The sequence below is a fragment of the Fringilla coelebs genome, assembly GCF_963513975.1.
Source record: "Fringilla coelebs genome assembly, chromosome: 2".
NCBI classification, from domain to species: Eukaryota; Metazoa; Chordata; class Aves; order Passeriformes; family Fringillidae; genus Fringilla; species Fringilla coelebs.
Window position 1 is genome coordinate 69,091,569 of NC_140029.1, and position 18,565 is coordinate 69,110,133.

At 37.3% G+C, this 18,565-nt stretch overlaps 1 protein-coding gene across 6 annotated transcripts in view; it reads right to left on the reverse strand.

The window, feature by feature from the left end:
• Positions 1-18,565, reverse strand: part of FRY (FRY microtubule binding protein) — a 224,677-nt gene that overhangs the window by 75,296 nt on the left and 130,816 nt on the right. For all 6 annotated transcript variants that reach the window (XM_084200872.1, XM_084200873.1, XM_084200871.1 and 3 more), the window contains 10 exons: positions 17,701-17,804; positions 17,127-17,235; positions 16,101-16,187; positions 14,155-14,326; positions 12,946-13,078; positions 8,658-8,765; positions 4,239-4,494; positions 2,985-3,167; positions 2,008-2,094; positions 221-480 (listed from right to left, as the gene is read on the reverse strand). In XM_084200872.1, the coding sequence (XP_084056998.1) occupies positions 221-480; positions 2,008-2,094; positions 2,985-3,167; positions 4,239-4,494; positions 8,658-8,765; positions 12,946-13,078; positions 14,155-14,326; positions 16,101-16,187; positions 17,127-17,235; positions 17,701-17,804 (1,499 nt within the window). The remainder of the gene's footprint in view (positions 1-220; positions 481-2,007; positions 2,095-2,984; positions 3,168-4,238; positions 4,495-8,657; positions 8,766-12,945; positions 13,079-14,154; positions 14,327-16,100; positions 16,188-17,126; positions 17,236-17,700; positions 17,805-18,565) is intronic.

The window sequence follows — 18,565 nt, forward strand, 5'->3', positions numbered from 1 at the left end:
TCAACATGACATGACACACAGGAAAAATCAACAAAGGTAGAAAATGGGAGTTCTCCACCTTACAAGTCGCAATTATGAAACTCAAACCTGTATGGCACCTATTTCTGTGTGACACCTTGCAGGATGTATGGACTGATACTCAAACATGAGAGCAAAGAAAAGTTTACATTAAAATCACACAGCTCATACAAGAGAAAGTGAAATGCAGATTGCCACTTACTTTGGATCCACAAGAGGCATTATCAGCTGTAGCCTCGTGAAGGCGTACGGCCAAGCATAGCTGAGCGCTGTTGGACAGTGCTTTGGGAGATTCTCCTGCCTAAGAAAACTGAAAAGGCAGAGAACCCATGGGTCTTTAACAGACTGTGCAAAAATCCAGACATGGGAAGGACTTTTCACATCATAATGGCTATTCACTAGGACAGCATTCCACTCCACCAGCCACTGCAAGTCCACACTGTGTGTTAACGGGATTGTTGTCTATGGAGAGAAAAGAGAAATTAACACTCCTTGCTGTGCTAGTCAGAAACCAGGCACAGAGGCAACACATTTGCTTTGCTTTATTATTAATGAACAGAAGGAAAGCACGAGATTCAGACCTTGGCCTCTAAAAACTGCAACACCCAAACCCAGGTGCTGCTATTTCAGACAAATTTCCTAATTCCTGTATTATGAAGTCAGAATGTCTCTTTCTTGCTCAGTTTCTGTTTCCAGATGCACAGGGGCCCAACCTCCCCACCAGTTTAATGTCCCCTTCTGTGCTGGTTTTGGCTGGGGTAGAGTTTATTTTCTTCACAGTGACTGGTATGGGGCTGTGTTTTGATTTGTGCTGAACACAGGGTTGACAATACAGACATGTTTTTGTTATTGCTGAGCAGGGCAAGCACAGAGCCAAGGCCTTTTCTGCTTCTTGTACTGCCACGCTGGTGAGGATGCTGGGGGTGCTTGGGAGGCTGGGAAGAGCCACAGCCAGGACAGGTGACCCCACCTGACCAAAGGCAGATTCCAGACTGCATGGCGACATGCACAGTGTATAAAGTGGGGGAAGAAGAAGGAAGAGGGATGTTTGGAGTGAAGACATTTGCCTTCCCAAGTCACTGCTATATGTGATGGGGCCCTGCTCTCCTGGAGATGGCTGAACACCTGCCTGCCCATGGGAACTGGTGAATTAATTGCTTATTTTGCTTTGCTTGTGTGCATGGCTTTTGCTTTCCCAGTTAAACTGTCTGTATCTCAACCCACGAGTTCTCCAGCTTTGACCCTCCTGATTCTCTCCTGGATCCCACTGGGGGGAAGTGAGTGAGCAGTTGTGTGAGGCTTTTCTACTGGCTGGGGTTACTTTTTTAAGCACACAACATGTGGCTCAAATCCACAGCCCTGGAAAAGGCACTCAATGTGAACAGGACCATTTGTTGCTTTAAACTCAATCAGGCTGAAAAGTGCCCCATACTGACTGTTCCTGCCCTCTGGAAATGAGCCTTTCACTAAGCTGTAGGACAGCATGCAAAATCCGTTGTCTTACGTATCAGTTCTTCTACTGACACTACACATTTTTATTTAAAATGCTCAATCTCTGCTTCCTCTGATGCATGTCAGACACATCAGACCCCTGAGAGAGTGAAAGGAGAGATTCACCCCTGCTGTGAATTACTCTGGAGGTTGTGCTCAGGCGTGCAGGCAGAGTCACTTTCTGAGGACACGAGGGAGCTAAAGCTGATTCCCTTCTCAAGCAGATGACAGCAGTGAGTGCCTCCAGCATTAGGTGGTGCTAGCAATAAGACTTTCTCAACTGTTCTTTTTTCTGTATGCAGTATCTTCCCTATCCATAGTACAATTACTTTCATGGAACAGATTGCCTGGGACATTGGGGAGCCGTGGATCTCTTGGGTAGATGGCTGGAATTCTAAAGCTCTATGATTTCTTGGATTTTTAGCCGTACTATTTTTAGTATTTCATGTCTACTATTTGTTATGCAAACACAAGCAGTAACAGTAAAGTAGTACTTACTGAGTCTGAAACAGCAACATGAATAAAGCTTTCAAGAATAGAAGAACTCAGCTGATCCATGACATCAATCATAGGTCTGTCATCATCCTGAATAACACAGAGAATACAAGTTTACTGCTCTCCTGACCAAATTATTTCCCTTCTTATGTTTCTGGGATAGGCAACAGAAAAGTCTGAAAATTATGACATGATTCTGAAGTAGCTAAAAATATTCATTGTTAATGATGGGTACATTTTGTCTTTTTCGAATTAATCTCAGAACTAGGTCCAAGCTGTGGTTTGAAATGAAGTTAATTTGTGGCTATAGCTCACTGCTTAGTGAACAAAAGCACATATCAGAAAATCCCAAATGACTTTGGATAGCTAGTATCAAAAGACTGAAAAATTAGCTTACTGTTTATTGAAGCATTCCTTTGCCATGAAAACACATATTTGTGTTCTTAGGCATTTAGATGGCTCACTGAGCTGTGACCGCCAGTACACAACACGACTCTCCACATTTCTGTACCCATAAAAAAGACTTAGAGGTCTTTACTATAGAAGGAAAATACATGTGAATGATCTGAAAGGTGTCTTATGCTGTGGGTTTTTTCACCCACAAAGGTATGGCACAGGAATGAGTTTCATTTCCAATGTAAATTTATAATCTTGACAATACAAAAATGACCCATGCAGTAGGAAAGGTTTTACACTGTATTTAACATTCACATCATTCCAAGAGAAAATAGAAGTTGCTGTACATTTTCCTTCATATTCTGATACAGGGCATTTGCCATTCATATTACATTGTTGAGTCCACAGAAAGGTTTGCAGTGTTAAGGTAAATAGAAATAGTAAGCTGAGATCAAATGCTTTTTTATATACTAAATGCATACCTGCTACACTGCAGCAATTACATTAAAAGCAACTGTAATAGCAGTTTTGAGCATTATCTTTGGGAAATTTTAACTCAAAGTTCCAGGAGAGAAAAATCCTACCTCTGCCTGGCCGAGGGCCAAGAATAAGGAACGGATTTCTCGGAGGATTAGAACAGCCAGTTTGCGCGTCGCAACCTGGAAACTACACAGCAGGACCAGCGCGAATCCTTCAACTGCGTGCAGGACGTTGGAATAGGGGCTCCTTTCAGACTGCATCCTGTGGCTGGATCCGTTTGGTATCAACTGGAGAACAGAGCAAGGGGGGCAAAAGGAGAGGTGGTGTTTGCAAACCAGGTCTCCAAGAAATATTCTATTAACTAGGACATATAAAGAAACAAAATGCAGAGGCCACGTAGATGCCGGACTGGCATCGTCTCTCAAACAATCAAATTTCGTTGCTTTTTTTTTTTCCACAAAAGCAATGTATGAGCAGAGTCCTTTGAACAAATCCTTTCCTCTAATTTTCAATTAATCTACCCACTTTTTTTCACCCTCCACTAAAAAATGAATGAATGAATGAGTCGGATGGTGAACACTACACTTTTTCTACTCCAGATAGCATGTCCTCAGGTCCTTCTTTCTGTAGCAGCCAACACCTCAGGTAGGTGGCCTCTAGAACCCAATCCCACCAGTAAAGTGTAACAATATTTAATGAAAAGTATGTGAGAACTCTCTTTTCTACATTTGTATGTAGTCCTGTTATTACCTATTAATGAATGGTCTCTGTGATATAGAACACACATCGTGCTTGCCCAAAGGAAAACATAGTATGATTAGTTTAGGAGATAAGAAGCCTAAAAATCATTTATCATAATGAAAATATCTGTGGTACAGTGCAGATGGGAGAAGCAGGAAAAAAGCTGTTCAGTTCCCAGAGATGTTTGTAACACATGGAGACAGCAGGCTACGGTAACAATCAGGTTCTTTGATGTTTCTGAATCAACCAAGGGAAAAGAAGATCCACTTCACTCTTCACAGCATTCCCACTAGCATTATCAATCTGTTTCAGCCCTGGGAAAATGTCCTTCTGCCACATCTACATACACATATTTCCCTTTATATGCTCTTGTTGATGTGCATATTTTAGTTTGACATGCATTCTCTTATGTTGCTCAACAACAACATCTGCTGTATTACACAAGGACATGGCTGTCCTCAAAAGACACGTGAACTAATTACCTAAAACCAATTTCTCATAGTGAATTCTTCTCAGGTGAGTAAATACAAAGCACACTAACCACAGCGGTATCAAGGGACATAATTTCTGCCTTCAATTAGTAAAAATGCCAGGACACAGATCTCTTGATTCCATACCTCTGCAGATCTGGTTTTGGCCTGCTCAGAAGCTTTTCCTGGAGTGTGCATGACAAGCTTCCATTGCGTAAGCAATTGTAGCAGCAACTTGAGTGAAGTATCAAGAAGGGTATGATGCATATCATTCACTTCACGTAGCAGAAAATTAGTGAAGCCAAAGAGTACATCCTCCCGCCAGTCGACAAAGTCAACAAGTAGGCCCTGGAGAGAATTCTGTGCAATGTGTCGAAGTTCATCATCCATGTGGATGGACAGCCTGTAAGAAAAAGTGAATGTCAGATAATAAAAGATATGAGGAATGTTTATCACTACCTGAAAGTGATGGAAAATTCCCACTGACAATGGTGGACGATGCTACCATTGTTTCATTACTGCTGACCACAATAAACATCCTTGGCCTGTTTTCTATATGGTAATTCTTGTACACTAGTAGATATATTCATGGATCACAAAGAAGTGCGTTCCCCTCCTAAAACAGGGGATCTCTAAAGTACATAATTTGGCAACTTTTCTCAAACTAAGTATATTTTTTATTTATTCATAATTCAGTAACTTCCATGTAGGTATGATAGTAAAAGGCTTACAAATAAATACATAATTTCAGAATTAATGTACTTCTTTTTAACATTAAATATAAAAGTCACAATAGGTCAGCTAACAGTTAAAACAAATCTTTAGCCAAGATACAAATCACAATTAATGAAAGCAAATCTTCAAAAGAATTAAAATTAGGCATTTGAATTAAAAACTGCTTTATGTTTTAAATAACTTAGGATGAGGAAATGCAGAAAACAGCCTCAGGACTTTCTATACTTTTAGTAACACATTGAACACCCTCAAAGTCCTTCTGAAAGATAGTGACATTTCAGATCCCCTTTTCAAATTTTATTTTCTTCTTTATTTGCATCATGTTGAAGTCCTTCTCAACATAAAAAAAAATTATACTTTCTTTTGACACAGAAATCATCAAACCACTTCTGTGTTAGAAGCTGGCAGAATAAAGTAAATTCAGATTAGTGTGTTCTGCAATTTTTGGTTCATTGCCTTTATGATGTATTTTGTTTTAATTACCCATGAGACTGTAATTTTCTGTAGTGTGTTAGAACTCATTTTCAAAGTATTTTATCTACATTTAATCTACACAGTTGAAAAGGAGGACTCATTATAATGAAATGGACAGAAAGCTAGAAGAAAAAAACCCAAAATAGCAAATGGAGTGGAACCAAGTCCATTCAGTTGGAAGCTATGATGAGATGTGGTTCATAAAAAATCTGGTTCATTATAGCTGCCTAATTTGGAGGCAGGGGACATTTTATTTAAGCGAAAAGAAAACAACTGCCATGAAAATTCACCCCTGGTGAGTATGACTCCAAAAATAACTGTTCTGCTTTAATAAGCATGTGACTTTCTATATTTATTTAGAAACACAGTATTTTGTTGGGATAAGAAACAATCATTTTTGTCTCAATTTCAGAATGCCAAAACCAGATAAACAACTAAAACCTTTCGAGACCACAATTAAGTCACCCATGAAATGACATTCACAATAACACAAAGCAATAACAGAGACAATAACAAAAGACATCTCCTAAGCCCAGGTTACTGCCCAGTGGCACTACCTAACAAAATGAAATTCAAATTGAGCATTAGAATGCATCTATGTATTACCACTGTACGACAGGCAGTGCAGGAAGCAAGTACAAGTTTGTTTGCACTTGAGTCAATTAAATTTAAGACTGCTCGGGAATTTGTAATGAGTGGTTGCAGTGGGCAGAGAAAGGTCAAAAGGTACAGTATATACTTGACATCTGCTTCATGGTTTATAATTTGAATGCAGCTGTCCTGAAAAAACAGTCTAGCCACTGACTTACAGGCTCCTTCTGCAAACCACCAAGACAGATCTGTTGTGAGCATGAAAAACTCAAACCAAACTGTGAATACAAGAACCAATTAACTCAAAGACGTAACTTTATCCCTTGTGAAAAGAAAACATTTAACAGCTTTCCATCTCAACAGCACAGGCTCCCAGAAATCCCTGGCAGAACAGCTTCTAGGGCTCTTTTATAAAACAGGGAGAAATGGAAATCTTACCTCTTCTTAGTTTCTTATCCCTGTATTGAGCGTAGTTTCTGACCCAGAACGCACAAGATTATAGAGCAGAGTTCTCTAGAACTGCAGATGGGCAGCTCTGGAGAACTCTGCATGACAATCTTGTGCATTCTGGGCCTACACTTTCAAAACAGGAGAAGTAGTCAGTCTGGTCTCAAATAAACATGGGAAAGTACACAGAATGTAGAAACAGCTCTGGTGCTGGGGCATTCTGGTGATTTACATGAAGTCTTTGCCAGGTATTAATTCTTTAAACAGTTTATTACTTTCTTCCCTGAAGGTACATTTCTGAAGACAGTTTCCAGTTCATGCTGTCCTAGGCTAAATAGACCTATTTTTTTCACTTATAATTTTTTCCCTTGTTCTCTGGTCAGTCTCTTCTTCAACTACAGTGTCCCAGCCTGCATGCTGTTCTCCAAATCAGGCATCCTTGATATTGATTAGACCAGAAGAAATTTCTGAAAACCTTCTAAACCTATACATGTTTGTCTTTTCATAGGAATATCACTTCTTTGTATCTGTTCAGCTTGTGATCCTGCTCTGCAATACTGAGACCCTGCCAGGCTGTTTCAACACCACTCTGTACATCTTCTGAACCATAAACTGTTTGTTAATTGCTCTCCAACCTATTATGTACCTACCTATTTTACCTAATTTCTGATTCCCTTGCTCATACTTAGGAATATGACTTAAAACACTGCCAATGTCTAAAAGATGCTGTAGCATGAGTATACGTAGGAGAGGAGAACAGATTTCCCAAGTTTGCCTTCTTGGAGAAAGGCTGAGCATGTAATTGCTTCTGAAGTAGCTCTAAAGAAGCTTCCCTCAGCTCCTCTTGACGTCTCACTTCTTTTCAAAGTCAGAGTCAGATAACTCAGCAAACCTATGGCTTGCGTGGTCCCAGCAGGGCAATTACCCAAGAAATACTTAGAATCACAGCTGACCTTTTCTGAAGGAAGTTTGATGACTGAATAAAGATAGACCAGTAGTTATATTGACAGTTATGAGACTTAAGGAGCGTAGCATTAATTTATAAAGCAATGCACACTGGTGTCCAAATTTTCTTAAGAGTAGTGACAGGTCTGACCTGGACAATCCTGTTATTGAAGAGCTGTGACCTGGATATGTGCTTTATACCAGCTCAGTTAAGGCCATTAACAAGGATAGAACTCTAGTTAAAAAATTGGATTAAAGGAAAACATGTCCTTTTAAATTTCTCTTAAGCAGAATTGATGCAACTGTTTAATAAGGTATCTGTATAATTTAATAATGCAATGATTTAAAACAACCTACAAGTGATTTGTAGCAGACAACGTGCGCACAAAGAAATCAAGCTGGCCATGCACTACAGCACACCTACTGCTGGCTGATAATCTGGCTTGTTTGGCTGTCTGCACTCCCCAGTACTACCAGAATCAACTGTTTTAGCACATCACTGGGAGTTAGCAGTTCATAGAGCAGAAAAAACTGGTTTTGTATCTTGCCTTCTGGCTCCCACATCTGCCATTCTCACATCTGTGATGTCTGAAAAGCAAGAAGAGGATGGCTTTGCCACAGTTACCTGAGAGCAATATGCTGCAAATCCTTCTTGGTTCAATTTAATACCATAATCCACTTACATAAAGAACACAAGCTGGAACCTTGGTCTTGCATGCTTGAACTGAAATATAACAGACTTCTCTGTATTGATCGGCACCTTTTATCATAATTATTTGCCACAAGTCACTGGTTTGATGTCCTGAAACCTAAGTGGTGTAGAAGCCATGTGGCAGACTACCTTGTTGAGTGAAGTCTACTCAGACAAATTAAATGGAGAGATATAAAATTTTTTAAACTTCTATTTTTTTACTTTATGGCTAATAATAATAATAATGTAAAGAGGTTTTTGTAATATACCACATCTAGCACTTTCTGTTTTACCAAAGAGACATGTGGGAATCATAAATGAAAACTAAACAGGTATCTCCATGTTTTTACACCACACAGAAAAGATGTTTTCTCCCATTAATCAGACTGCTGTGATGGTTAGAAAACAGTAACATGTTGTGCCTTTCTTGAATAGCACTGAATATGACGTAACCTACATACTGATGGGACAGAGTTCTGGAGGACATACCAACTTTTTAATAAAATTATGAACCATAATAAAACCACAAAAACTGCAAAAAGATGCTAGGACAGCTCTGTCTAATTCATTAAGAGCAATTTCCTTTTTTTTAAGCATATATAAAAAGAAACAGTTACATATTCTGTGGCTCAGCTTTTCACACTGTTCCCCTAGAGCAGTCATTCAATGTTTGTACAGCTTACCTTGCCAGCAAGTCGATCAACTCAAGTTTTGACATTCCATCAGGAAGTAATCGAGGAATAGCAGCAACACATGTTCTGAACAGATCGATTTTTGGTTTTCTTTCACCACTGAAAAATTAAACCAGAATTTTGACTAAGCTTAAGAGGGAATTGTGTTAAATGATGCACCTCTGAAGTGACAGATACCTACTAAGAACATCAGGATGGACAGCTAGGCACTATAATGAAGTAAGAAGGAAAAATGAATACATTTTTTCATTGAATAAATGGTTTTGATTTTGACATTTTTCATGCATCATATCTATACATTACTTGGAAAATCAGTTATTAATGATTCATTTGCTTCTCTTTGAGAGGAACTGGCACATACATTAAAAATGGAGGTAAAATGTAGGAGGATTCCTCTGTCAAGATCAGCATTTATATGATGCAAGCTTTGGATGAGGCAATCAGGAACGAGTTGGGGTGCTCTCCATCATAGTGCAGCTTAATTTCACCAGTTGTATAAAGAAAATAGCAGATGTGTAACAAGTGCAAATAACACGACTGAAGACACAGAGATTTGTCCCCAACAGAGGACAAGCCTATGGAAAGCCATCACCATACATTTTAATACTGAAAAAGGTGTGTAATTTAGAGGTAGGTATGGCCAGAGAGTTTCTGTTGATCACAGCCAGAGATAACAGCATTTTGGCAACTCTTATCAGCTAGAACATGTTTCAGCAGCCCTAAGGCTGTTCTAATCTGTGGAATGGCACAACTGTTCCCTAACAGCCTGCAAAAACCATTAAGCACAAAGTTCAGCATGAACCAAACACTAGCTTGGAAGTCCATGAATCTTCTAAAAGTAGCTCAAGTTTCAGTTGTTGATTATTTTCAAAACAGATGCACTTGTTTTCTGACTAGTTTTCAACATTTTTGGTAAGTCTGCAGGTTAAATAAGTCCTTCAGATAGACCCCAAAGGGTAGATTTTTTTTAATTTGCTCATTTTTATCTCAATCATCTATTATCTGATGATGGAGTATAGAGGAAATTACCAAAGCATAACAGCATTTCAAACTGTGCAGCCTTTCCCACAATATTATTAATTATTAGCCTGTAATATGCTTTGGAAGGATCAAAAAAGTAAGGTCCTATTTAGAGAGTATATTACAAACATGTAGAGAAAGACTGTTCCTCTTTTAATATTCTTCCAATAGAACTAGAAAAGAATGGGGGGGGGGGGGGGAAAGAGACATTGTAAGCTATGTAACACCACACTGAAATGGAGTGACAAAACAAAAAATGAACTTAGTTTTCCTGCACCCTGGTCCCTTGCCCTGGTTACGACATTACTCCGTCTCTCCACGCAACAGAGGACATTGCATTTGGGTATCTTACTTTTGTGTTCAGTCACAGAGAAAGCCTGGATGCAATACAGTCTGAAAGAAGATTTTCTGTACTCATTATTTCAGTGAGTAACTCTGAGAACAGTTCAGTGCATACAGAAAAGGCATAAACTGATATTAGACTTATTTAATTCTAGGATTAGACTTATTTAATTCTATGATTAAAGACAGTTTTGTAGTGAATACCATACTGTCTCTTAACACCCTCCTTATCAGCTTGGATATATATTACATGAATAAAATGTTGACATATTTCTAATTAACTGTCTTAATGGTACAGTTAGGAGAAACTATATTCATGATTAATTACCTCTGTCTCACTATGTCTGTATTCTAACAGAGAGAACTTGAAAGGTGTCAGCAACTGACTGGAAAAGGAGTAAAATACAACAACTCACTGAGAATTACAAACAAATCCCTTTCAACTATGATCACTAAAGCAAATACTAGTAGCTGGATTAATAACTAGTGCAAAATCCTATATTTTTACAGTTGTAAACACTAAAGTGCCATTGGGATTTTTATGTGAAAGCAAACCAAGTCTTCCTTGATAACTTGAAATGGAAAAGGAACTTTGCAGAGTTTCCTTATGCTCAGATGCTAGCAAGGGCAAAGTTTGTGCATTTCAAATGGAGACTTGTAAAATAATAGTTAGAGAGGAAACTCTTCTGAAGCCAAATGAGTAATTATTTATAAATATAAAATCTGTGGGTGTTCTGTGGCTTATCAGCTGCTCAGAAGAGTAGCAGGAGAAGATCCAAACCTCTGGCTCAAGTTCCCAACTTGCCATCTGAGCTACCAGGCACAGCACGCGAGGGAGGCAAGGGGAACCTTTGAAGTACTTGCAAGGACAGGTTTGTGTTTTAGAAAAATGCATGCTCTATTCTAACTAAATGTTGGAAAGTAATTATAGCCAGTATTGAAATTCATACCCCAGTGCAAGATGCAAAGGATGCTTCTTACTCAGGATTTAAATAAGGTTCTCCATACTGGCAATTATTACTTCAACAATAAATGCTTAAAGGATCAGTAATAAAATATTGTCTAGAAGCAAGCACTGCCAAAGAAAATTCCAGAATCTGCAATGTTATGTCTGCTCACTGCCTAGCTACTTCTCTCAGATTCTTATTTTATTTGTTAATAAAATTACCATGGTGTTATTCATTTTATACAATTTACACATAAACTTTACATAACTATGACAAAAGCAGTAAGTTCAAAATGTACATAAATACAGTGTGGTATCTACCAATAAAAGCCCATAAGAATTCAAAATAAATATGTAACTCCAGTGAAGCATAGAGTTCTGTAAACAAAATGGGAAGCAATTACATAAAAACAATGCTGGTTTTTCCACATAGCCACAATGCACTTTTTGAAAGGATCATTTTCAATCCTGATAGTAACGGCTACTGATGTTTTTTGTGAGTTCACATGATTTTAGATCAACTGATATTTAAGCATCCCAGATATTTTTCCCTTGAAAGAGCAAGTTAAAATGTGTTATAATGTGATTTGCCTTTCAAGTGTATATGTTAAATTAAGAGTTCATCTGGATATAAAATACAACACAAAAGGCAGTAACTTACATGTCTAAATAGTCCAGTCTTCATGTTTATGACAAAAACTACTACCAAATCTTAAGACATCCTGAAATTTAAAACTCTTTTGAGTCTATTTGTTCACTGACTCTAAAAAAAACCAAAATTTTGGTGATGCTGAAAAAACATCCAAAGGATATTTATAGCAAAGATTAAGTACACTTCTTATCTTAGTGCCCAAGGTTTTGCTGTGCAATTATCTCCTGGGAATAAAATGTGAGCTGCTTTCCTTACCACAAAAGCCTGAATACCCAAAATGGTTATGAAAACTGAGGGTGAGAACTGAACAGGACACAGGGTAGGACTACAAGAAAACTATAAAATATTACTGGATAGTAATAATAGCTATGAGTATAAATAAAGTAAGGGAATGCTGGTGACACAGCTTACAGTCTCACCTAGAGGCACTGCAACAAATAAGGCCAAAGGAACAAAAACATGAAGATTGTATCAGTTGTAACAGGTAGTCAGTCTATCACTCACAGTGCTCCTAGCAAGTTGACTTTTTTTGGGCAGTAAATAAAAAAAAATCTCAAAGAGAGCAGTGTCCTTTTCATTACATCTCAAACTTTTTTTCCCAGGGGTTGTTTCTTTTCTAGAATAATGACCGTGCCTATGGCTCCACCAGGAAGGATATGCAAGGTCTCCTTACAGCTGAGATCTCTACAATCTGTGCTCTGCATGTATAAGATGATGTTTGTGTCTCTACTTGATGTTCACCTCACCAGAACTCTCTCCAGGAAACTTCCCTCACTAATAATTCTGGATGAAAGTGAAAAATGGTGCTGTTCAACACAGCTTGAAGCACACTGGTTTGATTCTGTTCCAGTGGGATACTGCTTAAATCCAAGCTTTATCAAAAGATTACTTGGGTTTTTAATTAAGATTTGATTTTGATTACAGGCAAGAAAAGCAAAGGGAATTTTGGAATATTATTAATAGGGATTTACAGAATTCATTGCATTCATTTTGAAGTTTAGTGATGCAAATATACCCTGAGACAGTGTTGTGAGCACAGGTTTTCTACTTTAGCATTGTACTTCTACCATCTAAACAACCACAGGATTCACACATGATTTTACCTACATAAAGAACATCTTCAAGTTTCCAAACACTCAAACACTGCAGCATTCAAAGAATCGACTTGTCATAAACATTTTTTCAAAGTATATACTAATTAAGCTTAATGTTCCTGTTTCTTGCTGTTTCTCTGATGAGTCATGATAGACAGAAATAGAGAAAAAGTTCCAAAATTACATCTGCATGCTACATGGGAGTTAGTGTTCTTTAGCACTCACGTAATCATGTCTTCAGGTTCTTTGTTAAGCATCTGTATGTTGGTAAGCATCATGCAGCGACCCACTTCCTTGTCAAGGTGTCTGAGTATGTTGTCCACAGCTTTCCTTACTTGAGAATAATATAATGACATACCTGCAAAAACATGTGGTTTTGTACAACTGAGGACATTTATAGATACACACAGACTCACACACACACTCACACACATATATATATATATGTATATTCTGAAAAAGAAAATTGCTTACTCATGCTGTGGTGCATGAAGTAAGAAAAATGCTTTCCTCATAAGATAGCATATTCCACTACTAATGATATCCTGATCCAAAACCAGAATATGCTGCCTGCTCCAAAAGGAACACTCATGTATTATATATGGAAACTGGAGCACTGAATCATAAAATTGCAATGAAATGGCTAATACAAGAATTTAATAGTGCACACATTTGTTATTGGATACTATCTTCAAATAATTCAAATACTTCAACAGCAGTGGGTCTTACACTGCTCATTTTCTTGTTATTACTGCAATGATCTAGCACAGTACAACACAGGTCTTTGCCACTGGTGTAGACTTTATTTCATTCACATAACTTTAGGGACTTAATGAAGTGTGAAGGGGAGCAACCAAATTAATTTTTTTTTTTGCCAACAAAACCAGGCACCTTCAGGGCATGACAGAGAGGCTCTTCTACAGCACAGGATTCTTGCTCTACACTGAAGCCCAAGACAGCAGCACTGTTAACTTAGGTGCTTCAGTACAACATTATTTTACATTTAAAAGTTTTGCCATTTTGAAAGTTAAAGATATTGCAATTAAAACGAGGCTATCAATGGCATCTTTGATGGTTTTCAAAGCTGGTACTGTGAGCACAGGCACTGTTTCTAATAGGATGAATATCCATGAATAAACACAGCTATCAGCACTGAAAGATTAAAGACTAACTGTGTCTTTAGCCCCTCTCAGAATACAGGGTTGCTACCTCTTGTGAAGCACGACTGAGGAAGGACTTTTCAGAATAACCTACAAAAAGTGGCATTTGTCAAACTGAACCATACATTTCATTAGAACACACAATAAATTAAATACTTACAACACAAAAATAAATCAAATACTTAACAATAATAAACTATTCTGCTCAAGTGCTGAAAACATGTTCAACATCCATTCTCACACAAGTTTCTGTGTTGTCCATTCTCTTACTGACCTATCATTTTAGCTTCCTCCTCTGTAAGAGTTTTGCTCAAATATGTTTTCTTCACTCGGAGAGTGTTTCCTGAGGGAAGGACAGCTCCAGTCACTGGCATTGGTGGTTCACCATCTTTTTGCTGCAAGCTATCAGCAATTACCAAGAAAGCTCTCAGGCCAATATTCATTCTCTGTGAAGTTTAGAAGATGGATGAGTTCCATAATCACATAATCATAGTCTACTCTTATTCTTAATTCACTTTGAAATGTTGAGAATGCACTTGCTGCCATTTTTTCTCTATCTTCACTACATTAAGCAGTCTGATATATTTCACAAAACTGCACATGAAATAAATAGTGAATTCTTATCTCCACTGTGAGCAGTGCTCTCCCCTCTCAGAATTTTAAGTATTTGCATTAGCACATTATCTTTTTATCTTCAGAATAAAACACCTGGATATGATCTGTAGTGTAGCAATGCATCTTAAATGGACCTTCAGTTAAACATAAATGACCTACATCTGTTATGAAAAAAAAAGATCAATAACTGTCTTGAAAGGCCCCAGGGCTAATCATACTGAGTGAAAAGCCTGGAATGATGCTCAGTGCCAAAACTACAATGTGAAAATATCAGGAAGCTGAATCTAAGTGATCTGAATGCCTTCTGGGAATGCACCAGAGGAAAACTTGCAAGCTTTGCATTGCAGTGATTGAAAGACTAGAATATTTTCAGTTTCTATGGAATGTGTTCCAAAAACTAAGAGGCTGTCCTACTGACTGTCTCCCAGAGATGCATTTATACAGATTATGGTGGTTTTTTTTTCAGAATGCTAAAATCCATGTACGTAAAAAAGCGGCACTATAACGTCTTTACTTTCAGAATTACAATGCTGTTGAGAAACAGTAAAACTTCAGATGTTGATTCAACAAGAAGCTGAGGACTATGTCCACCCCCTCTCAGCTGGGCTAACACAAAATGTCCTTTGTAGGACCTTCCTCAGTCAAGGCTGCAGGTGGCTGACCCAGAGCATGGTGAGGACTGCCCGCTCAAAAATTCTGTTTCATTCTTTTTTACTCTGCTTCAGAAAGATGAAAGCTGTGTTCAAAGTAGGGCTTGTCTTTCATTTTTCCTGCTTTTCACAGTAGAAAGTTTAATCTATTTTTCCACATTTTTCTAGCAAATATAATTTGTGCAAGGCAATCACTCTATTTTAACATCTTAGTGAATAGATAAAACAGCTTAATTCTGTGAGATTAATACATAGGATTAAAAATTATTTTGTATTTTTTTTTAATTTTCAAAGGAAAATATTTTCAAAATTTTAATGAATTGTATATTCTTAAGAGAATTTTTTATTCTCTTAATACTTATTTATACTTCGATTTTTTGGAAAAGTTTTTCTGATTGTTTTCTCTAGGTAAAGCACTGGGAAGCTGACTCATGACACCAACACCAGTGGAGTTTTGCTGGTCAGAGTGGTAAAATTTTATTAGTGTTTTCTTTTTCAAGTTTTCTTGCATTATGTACTCCATAAAACTGTTTTGAAAAACACTGAAATTGTTACAGAAAAATTATCGTTTTATTAAAATAAAGTTTAAGGCGTTGCATGTAACAACAGCAGACATACTGCTGATAAGGACACACTGCAACCAATAGTTTTATTTATATTTTTCTTTTTGTTTTATACATTTGCACTAGTTCACATTTGATATTCTTCACTGAGAAAACATCAGAAAGGCGTAAACAATGTGACATTTTACAGTTAGAAATTCACAGATGAATTTTACCAATAAATCAGATTCAAGATTTTGCCAGAAAACAGGACAAAGGGGAAAGCGGGCTTAGAATGTAACCAGGAAGTAAATGTAGCACAATGCAATACATACTAACTTAAAAAAAAAAAGAAAAAAGAAAAAAGAAAAAAAACCCAAAAAGAAGTAAAAAAGCACACATGTACATCATACCTCAGGGTTGAGACTGAAAGCTTTTGCTGGTTTTCCAACACAAAGGAAGTCAAAGATAATTTCTTTCATTGCAAAATCTAAACGTTCCTAAAATAGCAAAAATACTGCAAATCAGTAAGCTGCTCACTTCTGTTAGTTATTTTCATTAAGGCTATAGAATGCTGAAAACCAGTTTAATCAGGGTTTATTTAAATATATGGAAAAACAGTTTTTCAGAAGTATGTAGAACATATTATCAGATCTAAGCTTTTAACAATGCTTTATGTTGACAAAATCCAAAATGTATAGCATTTAAATAGAAAATGATCCATTTTGGAAAGAAAGCTTTTAATTATTTCATTTAAACTGCAGTAATTATGACACTAACACGGTATTTTACATAAAAAGAGCTTGTTCACAGATGGCACAGTTAAGGGAAGATTTTAAGCATCTGTTTGCTTCATTCCTATTCAGAGATTTAAGTACGTGCTTAAGTGCTTTGCTCAATGGGAAAATTTTCTGAATTTAAGCCATAAAAGAGATAAAACTTCCAGTACTGCAGGTTAGTCTGCTTTAGCAGTTCCCATTTGAACTGATGAAAACTGTATGTGTCAACTCCATGCTGAACTTGGTTGACATCTGACTTACTGCTTTGAAAGCAGTGCAACTTACTGTCCTATACACCAGGGGTGATTCAGTATCAGGATGAAACATGGCCTATTATTTTGAACTTTATTGACAGTCAGAGTGTGTCAACAAATGCATTTTTTGACTTGCTGGAAATTTTAAAAACTGACAAAAATTACTTGTGAGTGAAGTGAACACATTTTAATCTATTTTCAATGGAATGAGGTTAATCAAAACCTGTTGTTCAAAATAAGTTTGCCCCAACTCAGTGTGTAATAATTTCATCATTCCCTGGATGAAAAATAATGTCAACAGGGTGGTAAAAAATTCAGTCATTAGAAACTTACTTATTTGTTAATTTGATATAGGGAAAACAAATTGTTCATTATATGGAAAGATACACTCATGGCTCTCCCATACCTGTGCAATAAACTGTATTATCTTCACAAAGATGTTTAGAGGCATATCTCTTGGCACAACACCACGGGACCCTTTTGGGAAAAGGGTTGTGACAATAGTAATGAGTCGACTGCAAAAAAAAAAAAGAACATTAGACATTTTTGGACCCTGCAGATCTTCATATAGCATGACACCCCATCTAGAAAGACCAGGAAAAACTTCCTTTGAAATGAAAATGTAATGGGGTGTCTTGTTCTGATCCTTTGCTACAAATTCAGTGTAATTCTTTTATTTCATTACTACATTACAAGTAAATTAACCAAATCAATGGCCACTACAAAAGTATTTTTAACTTACACTGAACAAGGAGTTACTTCTAATTTTTTCAAAAGCAGAAATACTTTATACAGCAATTTTCATAGGTGACAGAATAACTGACAATGCCACAAGAGGTAATACTTTGTTGTGTACAGTTGAGTTTCTTATTTCACAACAGAAATAGGTAGATTTTGAAGGAATTCAGGAGAACTATAAAGCCTCTTCACTGGCAACATCCACTCTACAATGGATTTTCATTACAAATAAAGCACTTTACCTTTGGGTAGCTGTGTTGCTTTCACATTTAATTCTGATCATGTAAACCCACAGTAGTCTGTACAGAGATTCCAGTGCAACTCGAGCCATTTTTGGGTCCTTATTCTAGAGAAACATATCACATAAGAAAAACTTCAGGTACAAATTAGCAAGGAAGTTCTGCACTTAATGGATGCCAAGGTTCAGCATTTTGATAATGAAAATCCAAAAAAAAAGAGCCTCACAACTGCTCAGAGCTCCATTCCTGTAGCTGTAGGATGCTCATGCATCCAACCTGCTTTTGGTATTACTTAAGCTGTTGAAAAACCCAAGTATCACGTTAGTTAAATTAGATAAATGTTACAATTTAAAATTTTCTCTGTCTGAAAACAATTTGACTATGAAAAGAAAAACTCCAATTCTGTGGATTACATAAATTCAAAAGTTGTTGCCCTATGGTGGAGGCTTGGTACAAAGAACAGATAAAAGAATGTACCACACATACTTAAAAGTGGAAGGACAAAAATCAGTGGATGCTTAGGAAGGCCTAATTAACATGGCATCTGCTATCAGCTGGACTAAATTGCTTTATCTGTCTGGATTGGTGTTTATTTTTAGAAACTAGTACAGGATTGTCTTTGGGTCTCGTCAGTCATATGCAGTTTTCTGTTTGTGCGGCAATTGTAAGAAAGAAGAAAGTGCAGTCCACTCAGATGGTCTCCCACATGCTGAGCCATCTGCTGGCTTAAACTTTGCAGGAGTCCAGTACACTTTGACCTGAGATAAGGTTTGCCTGGCCCACAGGGCAAATCTCCATGGCAAAAATCTGAGATATTTTTGGCAGACAAATGTTGAGCCACAGATCAAAGACTGCAGTTTGATCAAAG